We start from the raw sequence: 23,033 nt of genomic DNA on the forward strand, positions 1-23,033 counted from the left end.
AATACTTTGATTGACTCTCCTTATATGTCGACTAAAGCTAAAGCTTATATAATTAAAACCATCATTTTTATTGTGGCAGCTTATTACTACTTGTATTGTAGTAAAAGACAGGGACTTTCCAAGGACTGCTTCCCATTTTAGTTAATATAAGTATAGTGACTGTGACACATAGGTGTTATAGTCATACCAAAACCAGTTTGTCTGTGTTTTCAAGAGATAATAATGGTTATGTCATATCTAAGAATAAGCAGAATTAGGAAATTAGTGGAAATAACCAAGAGTTTACAGGGACTGGGGTGTCCTCAATCAAATATGTAAATAGTAAGGGCTCTTACTGACGAGCGGTTGTAGCTGTGCTCCCCTGCGTTCCATTTTTCTGCGTTCAGCCGCAGGGGAGCGCAGGAATAGATACATTACATTTTTTCCAATGGGGCTGTACTCACACAGGCGCAGGTAGGCGCCGAACACAGGAAAAATGCAGCATGTTGCATCTCCACCTGCTCTATGGAGGTCCCTCTTGGAGATCCCCATAGGCTAACATAGTAATTCGGCAGGTTTAAGGTGGCGAAGTGTCGAAGTCGAAGTTTTTTAAAAAGACAGTACTTCAATTTTCGAATGGTTGAATATTTGAAGTATTTTCAATTCGAATCAAAGTAGAAGTCGAATTTGGCCTATTCGATGGTCGAAGTACCCAAAAATTACTTCGAAATTCGAAGTTTTTAAATTCGAAAATTCACTTCGAATTCACTTCCTTAGTACATGTGCCCCGTAGTGTTTTCTACTTGTATATTGTTGCTCCATAAATTTTGATCTATGAAAAGTGGATTATTTTAGTCAATGTCCCTTCAGTGCAGATTACTAAAGGAATCCTAGGATCCATATAGCTGCAGAGTATCAAAAATGTTTTGGAACCACTTACACCGTTGATTTCAAGCCAAGGCCCATAGCTAAAAAAAACTGAAATACTGCGCCTTTAATAAGTATAAGAAATGATTTAGGGTCCTGTAGTCTGCTTCCTCTGCCGGTGCCCAGTATCTGTTCTCCTTCGGATGTAACAATCAAGTATTGTGAATATCAATGGACCAGCACTAAAAACAGCTTGAGGATAGACAAAATGGACAATTGACTAATATAGTGTAGTATTTTTTGTTTCTGGGTGGTCACACGCTCTATAAAGGGGGATACTCCTTCTCCTTCACCTTTAAAGTTGTTACCATCACCTTTTATCCAACCAGTGTGATTTTTAGGTGGGTACTTACAAACATTTAAAATTCTTATGGGCCTTCAGGTATAGTTAAGGCCTTCACAGCCAGTCTGCTCTTTTCCCTCCAATGTTCCAATAGCTCTAAAGGAATGCACTTAGAATAGTGTAAAATCCTCTTTAATAATAAAATACATATAAAATTATTGCACTCACATTTCCACAATGTTTAAGTGTATATATCAGGGTCCCTATAGTGTCACAGGCTGGACTTTTCACAATGCGGTCTGTTGTTTTTTCGCCAGCATCCAGATTTAAGAGGTATATAGGCCAAACACAGTTAGTTCAATCTTCACAACAAGCCGCTCCTCCGCTCCCAGACCCAGAAGTGCTGCAGAATCTACGTTATGTTCCATTTAAAGTGACTTTTCCACAGAACCTAGATTCTACATTCTGTGTCACTTAAAGGGTTTTAAACAATGCAGGGGTCAGTTAATCTCTGTGATGATTTAAAGTTTACACATGGTTAGTGGACACAGCAGGCAGACTTTGATGTGGGGGCCACACAAGGAGGGGTCACAGGCCGCATTACAGCCCTGCTCTATATCATACAAAAAGATATTATAAAAGTGAAACCCTTTAACTGATAAAGGACATAAAGTGTCACAATGTAACTTTTGAGGAAAAAATAAAAAGCTTTTGGTTTGTCATGGAGGCGTAATGGGTTTTATAAAAAATAAAATAGGTTAGGTCTTATATTTTGCTTAGGTGTGCAATATATTGTGTTCTTAAATAATGTCATACGTAAATACACTGAGCACCCTAGAAAATATCATTGAGGACAAATTTCCATGTTGTACAAATCCCAGCAGGGCTGTAACTGGGGGTGGGGAGAAGAGGCACGTGACTAGGCCGCAAGCTTGGGGGGCACCAGGCACGTACCTCATAAGCAGCCCACCCCCAGCACTGAAAAAGGTTAAGTGGGGGCTAATACAGGCGCGTCCGCGCTCGTTTGCGCAGGCCGCGCACACTCGCCCTTGTTTGCGCACGGCCGCGGGACTCGCGGGAGGGGCGCGACGTGGCTTTACTGGGTTCCCAACACTGAACCCCAGAGCTTACACATTCCGTGGATTTGTTTTAGTTCTTTGGCACAAGTCGAAACTTTGAGCAAAAAAACATAAATGACTTCTTTAGAAACTATAAGTCTGGGTAGCAGTAGAGGGAATGGTGTGAGACCCCACAAAAAAGAAATAGAAACAAATTTTCTCATTCTTTTTTTTTTTCCCCAATAAGAAGTAGGCGGTACGCGCAGAAACGGATTACATTTTGAAGGAAGATTCTGACTGCGTATTAATTGAATTACGGCGAATAGTCCCTCCCACAAGGTAGCTACGTGATGCGTCACTGCGCTTACGTGTAGCTGTGACGCCAGTCTCGCGTGATGAGACTTGCGGCGCTGGGATCTCCTGTAAGACGTGTGGAGCTAGGCGCTTACCCTAAACAGTAAGTAGCGATTCGGGACTGGGGGCTGTGTTAGGAAAAGCGGGACTGTTGGGCAGTATGAAGGCTGTTTAGGGGAAAGAACGTACAGGCCCCTAGCAACCACCTTCCCTCCCAAAGTCTGCAGCTCGCTGACAGCAGGGGGCCCGGTAATCCAAGTAAATGCAGCCAAGCCCCCTTAACACTTAAAACCTCCCGAGCGCTGGTAGACTGGGCCGCCCCCGATGGCGGACACCCCAGGGTGTTGGAAAGTATGTGGTGCAGTAGTGAGAGAAGCCTCTGTGTATGTACTGTCATATATTGTGTGTTTTATTTACAGCGTTAACCCTGTGATCAGTATGACGTTGCATGAAGGAGAGTGAAAATGTATAAAGCTAATTGGGCCCTTGTAAGAGAGCAATTGGTTTAGTTGCGTGCAGCATAGCTATGGACATACAAATCAGTCCCACAATATAGTGTGCAGTGAGCAGCCGGGGAATAGTGCAACGCTGTGTGCTGCTGTATTGCTGCAACTCAAGTGCTATCAGTGCTGTACCACGTGCCAAAGAGTTACTTGAGCAATTGTCACATCAGCTTTGGGAGAGAGGAAGGTGTTGGCAATTACAGAGGAGAGGGAAGCTCATTCCTCCTCAATAAAACACTAGTCAAAATCCTTGTTTTCCCCCTTTTATATTTCACTTTGTGCGTTTCATCTGCATCAAGCATTCAAGCGCATATATAGAATGTTACATCATTATCATTTAAATAAATGCTCGCGTGGGGGGTCCAAGTTCTAAGTGATTATGTGCTTCCATACACAATATTATAATAATTAATGTGTTTTACGTTGCATGAATATGTGTTGCCAAACTGCCTGACACTGGTAGCCTTACCCCAAATGCCAAATGATCTTGCTTCTATAAGCGACTTGTTTCTTCTCAACTGCTCCCCGCATCTGATATTTTTCATTCAGTTCAGAGATTGGCTCGTTTGTGTTGGGAACAGTGGATGATAAGTCTGTGTGTGCTCACACGCTGCACAGCTGAGATTGAGTTCAGCCCAAATACACGGAAGAAGATATTTGCAGGCTGACCTCCTCCGCTGTGTGTGAGTACATACTGGCTGATCAGATTCAAATCAATGGAGCAGAGACAGGGAGCAGATTTGTTTATCTCTGCCTGCAAAAATACGCTGACTGACAACAGCCGGAGCCTTCAGCCTGTGTGCCTATAACTTTAACAGAAAGTAGACATTGTCCTTCCTAAGGGGTGCAGGCAAGGGCCCTTTTTAAATAGTTTAGAGAGCCAGAAAAGCGGATCACTATGCAAACTACTGCCATCAACTAGCAGATGGCATGCCTGCTTTATGTCCGACATCTAAGTTTGATATGAAATTGCTCCAGAATCATGCAAAGTAAACAAACCTATGTACAAAAATATTCTGTCTTAAAAACCCAGTTAGACAATGTTTTTTTTACCCGTCTAGATGAACTTCCTATTTAAGAGCCTGCTAAGTATTCTGAAAATTTGGTTCCTATTGCAGACCCCCCAGTGAAACACACTCATCATATAAAATCTAGATACTAAGTGGATTATTGTTACATTTCTTTTTAGTGATCATCGCCTTATTTTATATTTGTCAGAGATAATTATCCATTTCAGTACACTTTTTTGAGTTATCTGATACACAATATTATTTGAAAGCTGCTCCTCTGCTTTAACAGTTTCCTATATTATGTGTAAACAAATAGTTTATTTGGGGGAAGTATAACCGTAACACTGGAGAGCTCTTGAATGTTTTTTGAAACAGATATGTGACATTTTGTTAATTTAAAATTTCTGCCTAAAGTGTGTTCTTGAGCTTTTTCTGCTTGCTGTCTCGGGAAAAACACTGAAGGAACCTCTTAGTCCAAGAAGTTACTCACAGAGGAGTCCTAGACTATATCAGAGAAGATTCAAGAATGGCTGCAGACAAAGCAGGAGGTACAGGTTGTTTTACTCTAAAGATTTATAAAAGAAGTGGTATTGCTGCTTTTATTCTAATGTTATTTGCAATAATCACAAATCAATTGTATATAACACAACCAGTGTATTATAATTAAAGTTTAGTGTGTTTACAATGAGCTTTAGATGTTTGTTACTGCCATTCAGCAGCTATGGTTGTTAACATTGTAATTGTCATTCACTCCTCATAACCAGTCACTTATTAAATCATGTCACTTCCACCTAAGGAACATATCCAAAATACAATCATTTATCACCCAAGATGCTGCCAAAATTTGTATTCACTCTCTCATCCTATCACGTCTAGACTACTGTAACTCTCTTTTAATTGGCCTTCCCCTCCAGAGACTGTCACCTCTCCAGTCCATAATGAACACTGCTGCGAGGCTCATACACCTCAGCAACCGCTCATCCTCTGCCTCGCCATTCTGTCAATCCCTGCACTGGCTTCTGTTACCTTTCAGAATCAAATTCAAATTAATGACTTTCAAAGCACTTCATAACTCTGCCCCACCCTACATCTCTGAACTCATCTCTATATACTCACCCAACCGCTTACTACACTCCTCTACTGACCTGCTACTCAACTCTTCTCTCATTACCTCCTCACATGCTCGCATTCAAGACTTTGCAAGGGCTGCACCCCTCCTCTGGAACTCTCTCCCACGGTCTGTCTGACTTTCTCTCTACCTTTATGCTTTCAAGAAATCTCTTAAAACGGACTTCTTTCGAGAAGCCTACCCTCACTCTGCTTAACTACCAAACGCAACACCACATTTCTCACCCACTTAATTCGATCTTGCCCACTCCCGCACCTTGGGTATTACTCCTTTCCCTTTAGACTTTATGCCTATGCATAGGGCCTTCCTCACCTTTTTGTACCTGTATTGATTGTGATGTATGTAACTCCATATGTTCTATATATAGAATATAATTATTCTATATATAGAACATATGGAGTTACATACATAATTAATATAATTCATGTGATTTAGTTGTATAATCACATTTACTTCACAGTAATACGCAATATGTTGGCGCTATATAAATACATGTTATTAATAAAATAATGATAATAATTATTTTGCTTAGTGTAAATCAGAAACACCCAATTGAATGCCTGTATAAAGATACAAAAATAAACAGTAGACAGCATTTGAAAAAATATTTCTGGTGTACTATTTGGAAGCAGTTAAACAGAAATTAGTGCTTGGACAGTGAACTACACACTTTAAAGGACAAGGAAAGTCTAAAATAGAATAAGGCTAGAAATGCTGTATTTTGTATACTAAACATAAGCATGAACTTACTGCACCACTAAGGCTAATCAAACCAATGATTTATGCTTTCAAAGTTGGCCACAGGGGGCTGTCATCTTGTAACTTTGTTAAACATCTTTTCCTGACCCTGCACATGCTCAGTGTGGTCTGGGCTGCTTAGGGATCGTCATAAACAAAGCTGCTTGAATTCTGCATGACTGGTAAGTAAGGCGGGGGCTCCCCCTGCTGTTCATAAGTATGATTGTTTCCCTGCTCAGCAGTTAGGGACCATCTGACAATTCCTATCCACAGCAGTAAATGAAGGGAGAATTTCACTGCATACAGTCAGGTTTCTTATAAAAACGGTACACATTTTTTTTTTTATTAAAGTATATTGGAGATCGGTTTCTTTTTCATTAAAGAAAGTAAAAATGGGATTTTATTTTTTTGCCTTTCCTTGTCCTTTAAATTACTTACTATTCCCAGTTAAGAAGGATGCTGTAAACTTTACTATTTTATATACTGGGAATAAAGAACACTCTATTGTAAAATATAAGAATATGTCACTGAGGTGTTCCATATGGAGGCTGAAGTATGAGTTCTTTAATACAGGTCATGGTATTCAGAGGTGACTTCTAATATCTTTATATTTTATAACCCGTGGTGCATTGTTTGTTATAATAGACAAATTTCAGTAATTCATACAACACAACTTGCATTGATTGTAACTGATGATATAATGAAGCATGATTTATAACACTAGAATTTACAGGATAATCATGGCTCTTTTGTATTATATATGTATAAAAGAATAAGATTTGGACTTTCTTCTTTCCTCATCAAGGGGGTTTTAAATGATTTTTCTTTGCTTGATACTTAGAACAGGGAGTTGAAAAACACAAGGGCTCTGCTGATTGGTCAAGCATATCTGACCATGAGAAGGAATTATCAAGAAGTGCATTACAAGCATTTACAGTAAGTCTTGTACATTTTCACGCACACACAATGCAGCTATTGGTATTTTCGAAAATTTGGAATATACAGTGTGTTCATCAGATACTTTCAATTTGCATCTACATAATATATAACAATTTTGCCTATATCTGTCTACAATATTTTCTCTCCTAGTTAGATTAATTGCATGTGTAAACATCGTATTTCTTGGTTACTCTGTTTTATACAGTTAGATAAGGTGTAGTACAAGCAGACACCTAAAAAAAAAACAGGTTTTAAAAATAATACCTATTCGAACAAGGTTCACCTATCGATTTACTGCAAATGTTTTAAAAATCACATACACCGTGGTTTGATTTTTTTTTTTTTCTTTTGTTTCCATCATTATGCTATGTTACCGCACCCTGTTACCACTGGCAGCACAATCTAAGTTGATGGGTAGCTTATATAAAGTTCATATGTATGTGATGCCACCAAGTTGAAGTGCTGCAAATGTTTTTTCACAAGTACATGATATCTTTAGGAGTATATAAACTATATCTAAACTGAACTAATTTGCGTTTTTAATTGTTACTAATATTTGATCCTTGCTTCGCTGTGTAAAAAAAAAACTACACAACTGAAGATCAGTTGTTGGAGAAATAGAAAATGAGGCGCTACAAACAGCAGTTTATGTTCCCAATTATATTACTACTGTACCAAAGGAATTCTCCTACTCTGGAGCTTTCAGATAGTAAGCAAGTAGTGGTACCTACTCATGCCAGCTAGCAACAGCACTTCTTTGCTGTCCCAAAAATGCAGTCCGACTTGAATGGGGATTTGTAGTGAGTTACTGACCCTCAACAGAAATTTAAATTATGCTGGGGAGAGACGGTGATGGTTTTGGTACTAAATATGCATTCTGATATATGTCTGCTAACATCTGTAACACCATTATGTTTTGTTTTATTTGTATTTTATAGGCTGGTAATTATGAAGCCTGTCTACAGCATCTAGGAGAACTTAAAGAAATCAACAAAGATGATTATAAAGTATTCCTGAACTCCTGCTGTAGCTGAGTTGTATAAGAGTGGCCAAACAACTACTGACCTGTTGAAGCAAACACTTAACCATTAATGAATGAGGTAATAAAATGTACCTAAACTTCAAATAAGAAACACTCATATGAAAGGTAGTCTTGTGTTTTGATTTAAGAATTAGTAGACTTTCTTGTAAATTCTTTAAAATGTTCAATTTCCAGACCGTTATGTATTTACCCCTTGAAAGTTTTTATGTTTTATTGCTAGAACCTAGATTTACATTGGATTTAATTGTGTTGTTTTAAAACTAAGTGGTTTTAAGTAATTACAATGCAAAACGTGTAAATTGTCAACACCTCTTTTAAAATGACATATTGAAATAATCACCAGTGCCGCCAATCTTTTGTTTAAAAAAAAAAACACAATGTTTTTGGATCAGCGCCTAAAGCAAACGGAGAGAGTAGAAACAAATACAGACAGAAAATATGGTGTAGTATTTTTGATTTGTTTGAGACACCCAGTGTTTGGAAAGGTGAAGTGAATATTTAATATAAAGTTTCCTCTAAATTAATTCTTCCACCAGTGTCACATACAATTATGTATTTTCCCAAAGGGCACCTTCACCATCTTTGGCTAAATTTGCCTACTCACAAGATAGCAGTAGGGTTATCGCATGTAGTAATAGTACTCGTGTATCCTTGGTTTTTCCCAAGCAGTACAGTATCCAGTATCCTCCCTGATCAATATTCAGACTCCAAAGCAGGGAGCCTAATCACACGCGGCGGTTCATTTTCCGAAAGTCGGCCGAAGTTGACTTCGGGTGACTTCGATAAAACGAACCGCTGCGTGTGATTAGCGCCGGCGTTTTTTCATTTTAGCCGGAGCAGATTCAGGGAAGGCGTTTGGGGAGATTGGTCGCCCCAAAAACGTTGCGATTAGTCTCCAGGCGACCAAATCTCCCCAAAAAAACCTTGTGTGGCCTGACCCTTAAGAAATAAATCTTTATATTTTATAGGATTATTTGTGTATATACATTATCTTTCATCCTGTAGTGTGTTTATTTTTCACCTTTCTAATCTTTGATAGTAATTCTTAAAATGTAATTTTGATGTACAATTATGAAGTGCTGAAATGTTTTCCATCAACAATGGCAATTTTGTGTCAGGTAGATAAAAGCTTTAGATTCATGTGGCATTTTCTGGACAGCTGTGTTTCTATTTATTTAATGGCACTAAATAAATACGCTTTATATAGATGTGAAGACTCCATGTTTATTCCAGTATAGTGTGTTGTTGGTACAAATGTTCTTAACACATTTCAATTGTCTTTTCATTCTATTTAATATCTTGCTTTTTTAACCAATTCTATGTTTTTCTGCACACTTTCTTTCCTATGATGCTTTCGTTGCCACTGACATTCTAGGTAGGCGTATTTGTCTGAAATCTCCTAGATCGTCTCCTCAAAGCCCTACAGGACCGTTTACACCACACAGACAAGGTAAAGATTCACTAATTCTAAATCTGAGCGTTCTCCCACCCCCCACTCTCCAAATGTTCAGTCAGAGCGGGCAGGGTGGAGAATCCTGTCTGGAAATGGAATCGATTAAATTACTGACACCACAAAATACACAAATTTCAGTGAGTCATGTGACAGAAATGACATTCGAACTCACCGTTTATAAGGATATAATTTACAAGCTATTCATAGCTTTTGTGTATTATATACATATATAGTACACAAGATCCATGAATATCCTGTAAATTTTATCCTTATAAACGGCACTTTATCAGTTATAATTGGGGCTTAGTGATGTCGTTTCTGTCACATGACTCACTGAAACGTATGTATTATAATAAATAAAGTACCCCCTGTTGAAAAATTTGAGGGTATTCGAAGTCACCTGGGAGTTCTATGACATGTGTTTCGGCCTTGTGCTTTTATATGGTCATGGAACTCCTCTGTAACTTATAATATCCTTATATTTTACAGTAGGGCTACTTTATTCACTATATATTGGTATAGATAAAACCAAAAACGTTTTAGTACTGCTCATCAGTCAAGCAACTCTTATTGCTTTTCTGCAGTCTTTTAAGTCATCCTAGTTGACTAATTATTATTTTTTTACTTTTGTATTTAAGCTTCAGCAAAACCAGTTACCAAGCAGAGTCACAGAATAGGCGAACCTCTAAGTAACCTTTATGGGGTTACATGGCTTTTGAGGGAGCAAATGGAGAAACTTCTTATATAACAATGAATAACAAAAAAAATTATTACACGCAAAAAACAATATGTGTCTGACTTTATATTCTCTGCACCCGTGAAGCAATATTGCAGGTCAACTGATCTAGATTTAGAGATCAAAAGATCTAGGGGCAGATTTATTAAGGGTCGAATTGAAAATTTCGAGTTTGTTTCAGTGTAATTCGACTAGGGAATAGTCCAAATTTGTATTTTTGCTATTTATCATGTAGTGTACCTTTTAAGAATTCAAATTCGACTATTCGCCATCTTAAAACTGCCGAATTGGTGTTTTAGCCTATGGGGGACCTTCTACAATCAATTTGGAGTCATTTGGTGGACTTTTGAAAAAAAAAAAAATTAAATTAGATTTGATTTAAAGTTGCAGGTCGATCCTATTCACCTGTTTATAAATTATTGATGGCAGTTTTTAGAAACTCCCATAAACTCGAAATTTGACCCTTGATATATCTGCCCCCTCGAGTAGAACCCATTCTGATTTGTTTTAAAGGGGTTGTTCACCTTTAAACTAACTTTAATATGATGCAGAGAGTGATATCCTGGAGCGGGTCTGAATAGAAAAATAAGTAATAAAAAGTAACAGCCACACTGAGCAATAGTTTTATTTATTTTTTTGCAGCCAGGGTCAGTTGGTTCACCTTAAACTGGCTAAAAAAAAACTTTGATTTAATTTCTGTTGGTCTTTTTGAATTCGAATTTCAAAGTTTTTCAAATTTGAAATTCGACCCTTGATAAATCTGCCCCTAAATGAATGTATATTGGAAGCTTTCTTAGATACACATTTTGTTTCTTTGTGCAAAGAAGAGTTTTCGGGTGGAGGGTCCCCTTTAATAATCAGTATTAGAAAAGTAATATTGGAAATGTTCACTATAACAGAATATAACAAACAGATTTTTCACAAGACTTTTGAAAGAATGTGTTGCTAATGTCTTGAAGCAGCTGGAAATATAATGAACCTTGTGTGCATGAATCATCATGTTCTTTGTAATCCAACTATGAAAAATATGTGTGTAATTTTGCTAGCTATACTGTGGTTTATGCAAATGGCAGTTTTATGCATGTCAAATTTTTGGGGGGTCAAATATTGTGTCTCTCCTGCTTCTCCACTTTTATTTTTATTTTACATAGTGTAAAAAAAAGCCTTGAACAGTCATAATAGGTCCTGATCCTTGTTTGACAAAAAACCTCATAAATTAATTTAATTGCATGGCAGGCATAGGAAAAGCTATTGCGACATGGTATGTTTGTTTCCTTGCATGGAATTACACCATTGATTTTTTTCCTTACACACTAATAAATATCTTACCCAAAATGGCAATAATACAAGGCTGTTCTATTTACAGGCCTCTGCTTAGTGGCATTGTGGTATAGCTTTTGCTTTGTTTATATATGCCACACATACAGTATTTTCTTAATCATACTTATATATGTTAACCTGTTTAGTAGATACGTTTGTGCTATTCTGCCTAGGTTTAGTCTTCATTACTTTTGATTTTGTCAGAACCTGACCTGTTCTTTATACAAACTAAAGGGGTCCTCCACCCAAAAACAATGTTTACATAGTAACATTTTAATGTTTTGGTTTTCTGTTGAATTTAAATAATGCCTTCCTAAACCAAAGCAGTAGCATTTTTTCTAGAATACTGAAATACAAATGGCAAATACATTTTTAGTTGATAGGCAGTTCATTTCCTATTTTCCTTACTAGTTTATATAACTGTACAGGTATAACAGAACATTATTGTATAGAATATATCTGCGTTATACTTAACTTCTCAATCAACCCTCAATTTGAAAAACACCCCTACTGGACACTCCTTGTGCTAATCCTCCTTTCTTTCTTTCTTTCTTTCTTTCTTTCTTTCTTTCTTTCTTTCTTTCTCTCTTTCTTTCTCTCTTTCTTTCTTTCTTTCTCTCTTTCTTTCTTTCTTTCTTTCTTTCTTTCTCTCTCTCTTTCTTTCTTTCTTTCTCTCTTTCTTTCTTTCTTTCTCTCTTTCTTTCTTTCTTTCTCTCTCTCTTTCTTTCTTTCTCTCTCTCTTTCTTTCTTTCTCTCTCTCTTTCTTTCTTTCTTTCTTTCTTTCTTTCTTTCTTTCTTTTTCTTTTATTTGAGCAAAAAATTGCCCTTGTATCAAATGGTTCATTTTGTCTGCCTAAATCTTTTGCCATGGAGGAAGCAACGGCTGAAGCTTGCTCTGGTAATAAGGCACCTGCATTTCTTCTCGTCTAAGGGTTGTTCAAGCTGACAATGTCCCTTTTATTATAAAAATGTGTTTATTCAGTGCTTTCGTTCAGTGTGTGCATATATAGGGAATGATCTACCCCTGCTGCAAATTATAAAAACATAAGGTTGAAGTGCGCAGCATGCTTATGAAATCCATGCTGTATCTTTTCCTGTTCTCCAGGTTATCTTCACATTAATGTTAAGTTTTAGCTGTATTTTGTGGGGGTGACCTCATTCTCTGGTAGCAGGTTCCTGGGGTAACATCCCCCTAGATTTTAAAATGTATCAATATCTCCTAAAACCATAGCCTAAATCAGGCAATACAATACACGGTTAAGAAATCCCATATATTATGTGGTTAGTTCTTAATAGTACATTTTTATGTCTATGTGGGGTGATTACTTGTATTTCCTTATCTGTTTGCTGATAAATAGGAGTTTTTGTTTTATTTACTGGTTCATTAGTCGTTTCTGTAATCTTCAAGAATAGATATACATATTGGACCACAAAAATACAATTTCTTCATAACTCACTTACGTTCTTTTTGGCCACGTTTCTTGTTTAAGAATGTATTAAATGCTATGTTGCTTTTATGTGTTAACATTTAAAGTCATATTCTTGCCTTCTTGGTATAACCATTTCTTTTCCATTTTTTTTTTGTTGCAGAAGAGAAATTTGCGCATGCCGTATGCTTTCTGCCTGTAGATTTATATCTTCTGACATTCCAAACGGAAAAAGCCTTGCACCTGTTGGTGGTTCTTGAAAAAATTATTTTACAGGGGCACAGCAATAATAAAAATGGTAAAAATCATGAGGTATGTTCTTGTTTTTTGAAAGGTAACTGTACGTTATTGTTTAAGCTGAAATGTACAACGTGTCATGAGGACAAATGCTGCTTCATTGGCTATACAATTGGAATGTGATTAAGGGGCAGTATTAGAGGAGGAGCATACAGTATGTGGGACTCATGTTGACTCTATAAAAAAATAAAAAGATTTTTAAATAAAGGTAGGAAACCCACTTTCTGGGAAACCTGTTTTCCAGAAAGCTCCAAATTATGGGAAGGCCATCTCCATTAGACACCATTGTAATCAAATAATTCATAAACATTTCCTTCTTTCTTTGTAATAAAAATAAAACCGTTCTTTTTCCTTGATCCTGTTGGGTTTATTTAGGGGCAGATTTATTAAGGTTGTGTTCCACAAAAATTCGAGTTTTCAAGGTTATTTATTTTGGTCAAAACTCAAATTTTTCTATTTTTTTGGAAAAAAAATCCCCAAAAGATGGCTCCCTTTTTTTTAAAAAAAAAAGATTCTTATTTTCCACTTTCTGCTGTAATGCTTTTCAGTGGGTGCATTTTTAGATGGGTTTGGCCAATAATTTACACCATAGGGGGGCGGGGTGGGCACTCCCAGGTCTAGTGCCTTAGGTGGCACAGTTGGATACCCAAAAATATAATGATGGTTGTGACAATGGCAGTTTATTAAAAAAAATGTAGGTACCCATCAGTTGCATTAACTATGTAGTGGTTTGTGTTTTTTTCTGATTCTTTTTGGTAAAGCAACATAGCATTCAACTCACTGTTCCCACTTTTTTGTGTAGTTTGTAAAAGCCATTGTTATTGTCTGACTTTAATTTACAGTGATGCACATTTTAATTTTCACAGACAAACAGCAATGCTAATAATAAAGAACCCTTTGCCCAGAGGGGTGATGGCGGAGTTCATGTAGAAGCAGCAAAATCTAAAATTCATCGGGTACGGATTGAATTTTTTCATATGCGTTTTTAAACGTCATTTTAACTGTTCTTTAATATTATCATAACTATTTATTAATGATATTGAATCAGAATAGTACATGTTTACTTAAAGGAGAAGGCAAGGTTAAAACATGGGGGTTACAAATATTAGAACCCTGTTCCGGTGCTCCTGTTAGGGCAATGGCACACTGAACATTTTGTTGCCCCCAATAGTTCTTTGCTACCGAGGGTGACCAAACACCCCTTTTTTTTTAAAGCTAACATTTGGCAGCCACCAGTGATTTAACCTTCTCCTTTAAAATAAAAGTTACTTATAACTGAAGATGTTCAGTTCCCACACCCAAGTTGTAATATAAATATAGCAGGCACCTGACATCACTCCTAAAAAGCAGCCACAGATTGAAAGGTATTTTCTACTAGAATGTGCATTACTTGGCATTTTGACAGTTTTTTCTTTTTCCCCTTAAGCACTTTATTATCAAGAACAATCTGCACATGTAGGGAAATGTTTTTTTAACAGTAATTCTTTGGTCCATCAGGGAAATGTATTTGCAAATCTATTCAAAATCACAAAGTTTGAATGTAATTGAATTAGGTTCATTCATTTAGGTTCATTAATTTAGTAACATAAACTACTAAATAAGCAATGTGGTTTGCCTTTGGTGCTTGTTACTGCTATGAACTACAGTTTCCTAGTGGTAGGAAACTACCTGCAATATTGTTCTTTTGCATATTTAAAAGGGGGGAGTTTTTTGACTGCTATATTTTACTGATTCAAAATTAATTTACCACAGTATAAGGTGAGAGCCTACATTCAAATGAAGTCTCTAAAAGCATGTAAGAGGTAGGGATGCACCGAATCCACTATTTTGGATTCGGCCGAACCCCCGAATCCTTCTCGAAAGATTAGGCAGAATACCAAACTGAATCCGAACCCTAATTTGCATATGCAAATTAGGGGTGGGAAGGGAAAACATTTTTTACTTCCTTGTTTTGTGACAAAAAGACACGCGATTTCCCTCCCCACCCCTAATTTACATATGCGGGTTCGGCTGGGCAGAAGGATTCTGCCGAATCCGAATCCTGCTGAAAAAGGCCGAATTCTGGCCGAATCCCGAACCAAATCCTGGATTCGGTGCATCCCTAGTAAGAGGGAAATAAAGTCCGTAATTAACACATCCCTGTGTTTTGCTTTTCATTTTAAGTTTGTGTATATCATTGTTTAGTGACTAGGAATAATGTGTGTTCATTCATTATTGTATAATGCATGAACATTTTTGGGCAAATAGATTTGCACACTTGTTAGCATTGTCTCTTTGCAGCTCTGCAAGCCTGGGATATTTCTGACCAGGGTACTGGATGCATAAACATTGTTGATTTTTCTTTTATCTGGCAAATTCCATCTTTCTGCCTTACACCCAAACAATCGGATTACAATGACTGACATACCAGCTGACAGGACGAGGGCCGCATCTGCTAGATCGGGCGGGAAAATCAAACCTGCCCAATCGAGATCTGGATGATTTTTGGACAGATAGCTGTCTGAGAGGCCCTCTGGATTCTCCATGCACTGCCCATGTATGGCCACCTTGGGTTTTTGGTTCCCCCAGTAGAGCTCCACAGCCTTTAATGGGATATATTTGATTTTTTCCCCAGAATTGAGAGTACAACTAAAGCATTGACTGATGACTGTTTGCCATTCTTAAATGGACATACAGTTTAAGATATGCTTGTTTGATAGGGATGATCCGATCATTGTCTGAAACAGACAATGGTTATTGCTATGGCCCTATTGAATTATTTCAAAGGGATACTGTTGTGAAAAAATGTTTTGGTTTTTTTTTTGTTTTTTTAAACACATCTGTTAATAGTCCTGCTCCAGCAGAATTCTGCACTGAAATCCATTTTTTAAAATTGCAAACAGATTTTTTTACATTTAATTTTGAAATCTGACATGGGGCTAGACATATTGTCAGTTTCCCAGCTGCCCCCAGTCATGTGATTTATGCTGTGGTAAACTTCAGTCACTCTTTACTGCTGTCCTACAAGTTGGAGTAATATCAATCTCCTCCCTTCTTCACCCCAGAAGCCTAACAACAGAAAAATGGGAAGGTAACAAGATAACCACTCCCTAACACACAATAACAGCTGCCTAGTAGATCTAAGAACACCACTCAATAATAAAATCCATGTCCTACTGCGACACATCCAGTTATATTGAATAGGAGAAACAATTGTTTGCCAGAAAGCAGTTCCATCCATCCAAGTGCTGGCTCTTTCTGAAAGCACATGACAAGGCAAAGTGACCTGAGATGGCTGCCTATACAACAATATTACAATGAAGAAAAATACATGTACTGGTTCAGGAATTCAATTTTATATTGTAGAGTGAATTATTTGCAGTGTAAACAGTGTAATTTAGAAATATAATCTACATCATAAAAATCATGACAGAATTCCTTTAAGTGAACAGGAGGGAGTGTAAGAAAATTCTGCATGGAATTGGTGTCGGATTAAGCCCGGTTAGGCAACAATCTGTGTATTCTTGGGAACAGTTCAGTATTAAAAAAAAAAACTGGGTAAATAAATAGGCTGTGCAAAATAAAAAAATGTTTCTAATATAATTAGCCAAAAATGTAATGTATAAAGGCTGGTGGGACTGGATGTGTAACAAAACAAAGCACTACTTCCTGCTTTGCAGCTCTCCTGGTTTTCACTGATTGGTTACCAGGCAGTGACCAATAAGCAGCGCTTATTGAAAGTGTTATTGGGACCATGTACCATTTTCATGTACACAATCCCACAGTTATACTCATTTTCCAGTTCAATAGTGCTCGGATTAAGGTAGCCATGCACACAGGTTGATTTTGCTTGGTATCTGACAGATCAGCTCATTGGCTATACAAACACATTCTGTACAAGGGGCCATTTGTGGTATGGCCTCAATTATTTTTTTCCGTTCATTTGCACTAACAGTTGGAAGTGAAGAGGAGTCACAGCTGACATGCTGGAATTTTTAAAACCAGCCAAATCCTCACACTGACCAATATCCACAGTACATGGCTGTTGGTTAGGATCATCAGGTTAGCATACCCATGTTTAAAATCATACCAAACGTTGTACAATTTTATCAGTAAATGTATAGCAAGCTGTACTTTATGCATGCAGTCGCATCTCCCACCCCACAAACAATGAACAGAAGGTTGTTCAGCAGTCGCTGTTTAGACATTGCTAAAGTGTTTTATAGTTACACGAGGCTCCATGTCGCTCCATTACGGGTAACAAAAATAACAGGAACCTCTGGCAACTTAAAGCACATTAGGGTAATGGTGAATGCTGCATTTCAAGAGCAGGGGGTATTTAGTACACTCCTAGCACTGTGAAAATGCCATACCTGTTCTAGACATGGGCGTTTCCTATGCTTTCTGGTGCAAGATTGAAATTGGTACAACACCAGCACCACAGAAGTGCCTGTAAATAACTTAATACCCACTGCATATAAAACTGCATGAGCATCAAAACAGGACGGGCCATATATTCAGATGTCAAAGGGAATGCAGCCAATATAAAGCTCATTATTTCTCACTGTACATGTTTAATGATTGCCTCTTTTTGTGACAAGGCAACTTAAAGGAGAATTAGAGTGTAACTAAAGATGTAGTTTAGAAATGTTGTACATTATGTTTTGGGCTTTTATACCAGCCCAAGGCAACCACAGCCCTTTATCAGGGAAGATCTGTGCCTCCAAAGATGTCCCAGTAGCTCCCCATCTTCGTTTCTGCTGATTCACTGCACATGCTCTGTGCTGCTGTCAGTTACTGAGCTTAGTGAGCTTAGGGACCCACTCATAATATACTGTACACACAGAATATAAATATCAAATATCACAATATAAGTCTGATTAGTAATTAATACAGATAATTACTACATGGCAGCACAGAAACCAGTGCAACTAGCATCAGAATTTAAAAATTGGCCCTGTAGCATCAGCTTATATTACAGGCCAAGTCTCATTTTCTGCTTGATAATTAGCGACAACCCCTAAGCTTAGCTTCTCAGCAGCTGCTCAGATCCAACTGAGCATGTGAGTGTCACAGACACTTTCCAAGATGGTGACTCCCTGTTACAAGTTTGAAGTCCTGGATCATTGCTGATATTGCAAAGCTGAAACTTTAGGCTGGTGCAATAAATGAATTATATAATGTACAGCATTTCTAGCCATATTTATTTTTAGAGTTAAGTTCTCCTTTAAGGCTCTGTACCCTATACATTTAAACATACATTTGAATTGCAGTGCCCTCTTTTTAACATTCAGTTGATGTCATTCTGGCTTGTGGTTTTGAACCCAGTGGTGTTGTAACAAACCATGAACACAGGTTATTAGTTATTTCAGTATTCATCATTGATCTCTGCTGCAGTGCTTACAGGCCCACACTTGTGAATAGAGGGTTACGCTTGTATAGTGTAAAGGGACATTTTCCAATGAGTTAATTTGCCTGCTAAAACAAGCATTTCTTGGTCTGCTGTCCTGCATATAAAACGGAAAAGCCATCACACTAAATAAAGATTGTTTATTGTGAACACTTCCTCTTTAAGGAGCGACAGAGTAAGCTGGTCAAGTATAAGGGCTAAAGTGAAAGTGATATTTACAGTTACACTTGTGATGTGACTGACAGAATCTCCTCTTAACCCTGCTCTTTTATTAGAAAGTTACCGGCTTGCATGGGTCTTTTGTGTGAAGGCGCTGAGTTAAACACAACTGACTCACTTGCACAATTTACTAGACTTTCAGGTACTATTTTTTTAGTCCAAACAAGAAAAAGGCAGCACTCTTTTAGTCAAAAAGTGAAAAATAGTGTATTAAAAATTACAAAAAATGCAACGGGTTACCTGTTCGTAACAATGTTTCCACCAGCAACGTTTCTGGCATGCATTGTGCCCTTTCTCAAGCTTAACAAGTGGTCACATCACAGGTATAAGCCAAACATTTATTTTTTTTTATTACAGGTTGAATTCTCCTTTAAGCAGCTAAAGCTCATCATCAAGCCAGGAATTCAAACGTAACACCTGCTTGAAGGTCACTGGGAGCAACATCCAACGAGCCACTGGTTGGGGATCACTGCTCTACTTACGGTTAGGCTCCTAGATGGATACAATTATTATACATGTTTCATATGGTATGATCACACCCTTCTTATGTTTATATTATCTTTATTTCAGTGTGGGTGATATCTCACTACCTCAGCAGTCCAAGGACAGAATGGCAGAAAAAAGAGCATTTCTGATCCAAATGAAAGAAGAGGCCACAGTAGAATTTGAATACAATGAAAATTCTTGTTATACTGCTACTCCATTAACATAGATATTATTTTGAGGCATGAAGATAAACAGAAATATCCTTTATTTACCGAGTAGCAGCACATTTTTGCCAAACGGTAGCTTAGAGCGTGACCGTGTTGAGACTTCACTCAGAATGGAGGACCTGCACAGAAAGAAAACAAGATGAGAAATGCGTTTGATACACTTAGCATGTCCTGCCACTGCTAAACAAACTCATGTCCAATGGCAAATGCTGTATCTACTGTGATATGTTTATTAGTGTCTGCAATTTGATCTCATTAGCTTTTGAGGCTAGTAAAGGCCTCATTATGATGCCTAGTCCAGTTTAAGAAAAGCAGCAGAGATGTGTTACTGTGCTTTTTACTTTATTTTGCTCCATTATGATCCTCTGTGGGTCCCAATGACCTGTTTTAGCTGCTTGACACAGAATTGCACAGGTTTTAGGTTGCCTGGAGAGTGGAGCTCCTTAGACAAGAGTCCTTTCTCATTGCTCTGCTGCTGCACCCCACAAGAACTACTGTATATGTTTACAGGTTGTACAGTTCCCACCTTGCTTAGTTTTACTAGACACCCTTCTCATCTTCCCGGAAGTATACGTCATAGATATATTGGATTGTCTTAAGTGTTTTCCACTGCCTTTCATATGGTTATTACTTATTAAAGACCAAAGAAATTCGGATGCACACCTGTAAGTTGCAATTGTGTCCAAACGGTGATTTATTTGAAGCCCAGAGTATACATCACAAAGGGGCAACATTTCTGACCCCTCCGGGTCCTTTATCAAGAGGCTTGATAAAGGACCCGGAGGGGTCCGAAAAGTTGCCCCTTTGTGCTGTATACTCTGGGCTTCAAATAAATCACCGTTTGGACACAATTGCAACTTACAGGTGTGCATCCGAATTTCTTTTGTCATTTACCCATTGACCCTTATGCGAGGGAAGGGTCTTCTGGATAAGCACCCTACACTTACAAGTGTGTTGGGATTAGGTTGAGCTCTCCATGTTCATGCATCGTATTACTTATTAAAGAGGCAATATGTCTTGATAAGAGCAAAGGAATACAGCAAATACACAAGCATTTGTTAAAGTGCAGTCTTCCTTTTGGGCCAATCAGATGCATGAGTTTATAGACTGGCAGAACATCAGCCAAAGTGATTCATATCAGAAGAGGGGAAAATAAAACACACAAGTTTAAGAGCCAACACCCACACAGCAGTGAAAATAAATGTATTTGTGATATTTCTTTTTTTTTTTTATACATTTGACTCAAACATCACGTACAGACACGTTGGCTGAAATTTCTATCTTTTAGTATTTTGCATATGGAAGGAATCTCAGGCACTTTATTTTAGTTTTTTGTTTTTAAATTAACTTTTTTTTTAAAAAAAAAAAATAGAAAAATGCTGTGTGCTTGTCAGCCAATTGCTTAGCTACAGAACAACTGTAATAAAGAAACAAAGGAAGTATACGGTCTGTGACTTTTTTTTCCCGGTAATAATAATTGTGGTCACTATTTTGATTTTGGGAGTCTCTATATGTCGCATAGTTTTGTAATCCTATGCAAACTGTGTAGTGAAATTTATATCATGATGACTTCTCACTGCACTGCAGATCATTGGGAAACCATTTTAAGAAACTTGGTAAAAAACAAAACAATAACTTTAGCAAAGCTTTGCAGTTTGGTCATTTAGAGTAGAAAGTTATATTGACCTATTTTAAACTAGTCATAATTTGTACATGTATGGGATCCGTAATCCAGAAAACCTTTATCCAGAAAGCTCAGGATTAAAGAATGGCTGTCTCCCATGGACTCCATATTATCCAAATTTTTAAAAAAAGATTTCCTTTTTCTCTGTAATAATAAAACAGTACCTTGTAATTGATTCCAAATAAGATATATTTAATCCTTATTGAAGCAAAACCAGCCTATTGGGTTTATTTAATGTTTAAGTGATTTTCTAGTAGACGTAAGGTATGAAGATCTAGATTAGGAAAATATCCATTATTTGGAAGACCCCAGGTCCCGAGCATTCTGGATACAGGTCCCATACCTGTACTTTCAAAACTGTGCTCTTCCAAGGTCAGTTACTATCGTTTTCAGAACTCTCCATAAACCTATGGATATTTGGTATTGGCATCTGGCCGGCTCGGACATTGGGTTTTCCAAAACACACATATATATTTAATATACAGGTATGGGACCTGTTATCCAGAATGCCTGGGACCTGAGGTTTTACAGATAGTGGATGTTTCTGTAATTTTGATCTTCATACCTTATGTCTTACTAGAAAATCATGTAAACGTTAAAGGAACAGTAACACCAAAAAATGTGTTTTAGACTGGTTTTGCTTCCAATAAGAAACTAAGATACAATTAATTCTATCAAGTACAAGCTACTGTTTTATTATTACAAAAAAAAAACATTTTTAAACATTTAGATTTGGATAAAATGGAATCTATGGGAGACTGAGTTTTCCTAATTCGGAGGTTTCTGTATAATGGATCCCATACCTATATTTATTTTAAGAAAACGTGTCATTGTTCCATTTGTATTTGGAGTTACATATGATAGAGAAACGCAATGAGAGTTTTGGAGTGAGTGGAATAGACACATGGCCTAGCAAGCACTGATCAACCAGATGCACATGATCAGCAAAAAGGAACATTGTGGTGGGTGAGAGGCGTGGGGAGTTGGAACACTGCACAGGTTGCTCTCTGCAGTCAAGTACGAGTGTTTGAGTTGTACTATAACACATTACAGATTCAGCCCATTGCTGGGTATAAATTGCTGTTAATCAGCGTTAACACTGCACCCTGCCCTGTCATTGTTACCAAACAAAACCCATCTGTCAGCGTAACCCCGTTCTCAGCTTCGCGTTTGTGTGCGCATTCACTAATGATGACAGGGAGAACGCCACGCCCAGCTTCTGTCAGTCACCTTCTTCTCCGCCCCACTTATACCGCTTTAACTCACTCACTGCCACAGGGGTAATGCAAAGCAAGTGCACCAAGGCAAACACCAATGCCGTACAGGGAAGCAAAGAAAACAAGCAGAGCGCTACCAGCTCCCTGAATACGGCAATTATCATTCAGAGCATCCATGTGGCGCTCATAATGCAATCCCCCATAGATCATACACAGCCCTTTAATACAACCACGGGCAAAGGACACTATAGCCTAATACCAGCAGAGCAGACTGCAGGCCCATTATTATAAATGAAGACAGCGGTTTGTGCCAATAACAAAGATGGGGAACACTAACCAGAGGTTCTGCCCGTCCTCACTGGCCGTAGCCCCGCTTTAATTTTGCCTATAGCCAGCGTTAAAAACTGGGAGGATGGAGAGGAGTAAGAGCTGGTACGCGCCGGATGCCATCCTCTACCACCCGTGCTCTTCTGGTGAGCGGAGGATGATATCCGCCGTCTCTCTGGTGCCGCCCCTTCGCTGTACAGCAGACTAGGCGCTGGTCCCATATAGGAGGAGGAGAACGGCGGGAGGCAGAAGAAGGCGTGGCTTACAGTACCATGCATAGCGGACGGTG

At 37.9% G+C, this 23,033-nt stretch overlaps 1 protein-coding gene and 1 long non-coding RNA gene across 10 annotated transcripts; one reads left to right on the top strand and one right to left on the bottom strand.

The window, feature by feature from the left end:
• The first annotated feature begins 2,434 nt into the window (after positions 1–2,434).
• LOC121394604 (CCR4-NOT transcription complex subunit 10-A-like) lies at positions 2,435–20,958 on the top strand. Of its 9 annotated transcripts, XR_005961812.1 has the most exons (9): positions 2,435–2,704; positions 4,529–4,662; positions 6,105–6,163; positions 6,823–6,917; positions 7,859–8,020; positions 9,338–9,412; positions 13,062–13,210; positions 14,062–14,151; positions 19,161–20,958. XR_005961812.1 is itself a non-coding variant. In XM_041566027.1 (4 exons), exons 1-4 carry the CDS (start codon positions 12,339–12,341, stop codon positions 19,215–19,217), a joined length of 327 nt encoding a protein of 108 aa, XP_041421961.1. In that variant the 5' UTR covers positions 12,218–12,338; the 3' UTR covers positions 19,218–20,958. The 9 variants fall into 9 exon arrangements, 1 of the variants encoding a protein (XP_041421961.1); XR_005961813.1 differs by lacking the exon at positions 6,105–6,163 and having other exon boundaries at positions 2,447–2,704; positions 13,062–13,196; XR_005961810.1 differs by lacking the exon at positions 6,105–6,163 and having other exon boundaries at positions 2,457–2,704.
• Positions 19,538–22,821, bottom strand: LOC121394605. The gene is made up of 2 exons (XR_005961818.1): positions 22,755–22,821; positions 19,538–19,635 (listed from the first exon to the last, which is right to left on the bottom strand). It is a non-coding gene; the product is annotated as an uncharacterized LOC121394605 (long non-coding RNA).
• Between the last annotated feature and the right edge of the window lie 212 nt (positions 22,822–23,033).

The sequence above is a fragment of the Xenopus laevis genome, chromosome 6L (assembly GCF_017654675.1).
Source record: "Xenopus laevis strain J_2021 chromosome 6L, Xenopus_laevis_v10.1, whole genome shotgun sequence".
Taxonomy (NCBI): domain Eukaryota; kingdom Metazoa; phylum Chordata; class Amphibia; order Anura; family Pipidae; genus Xenopus; species Xenopus laevis.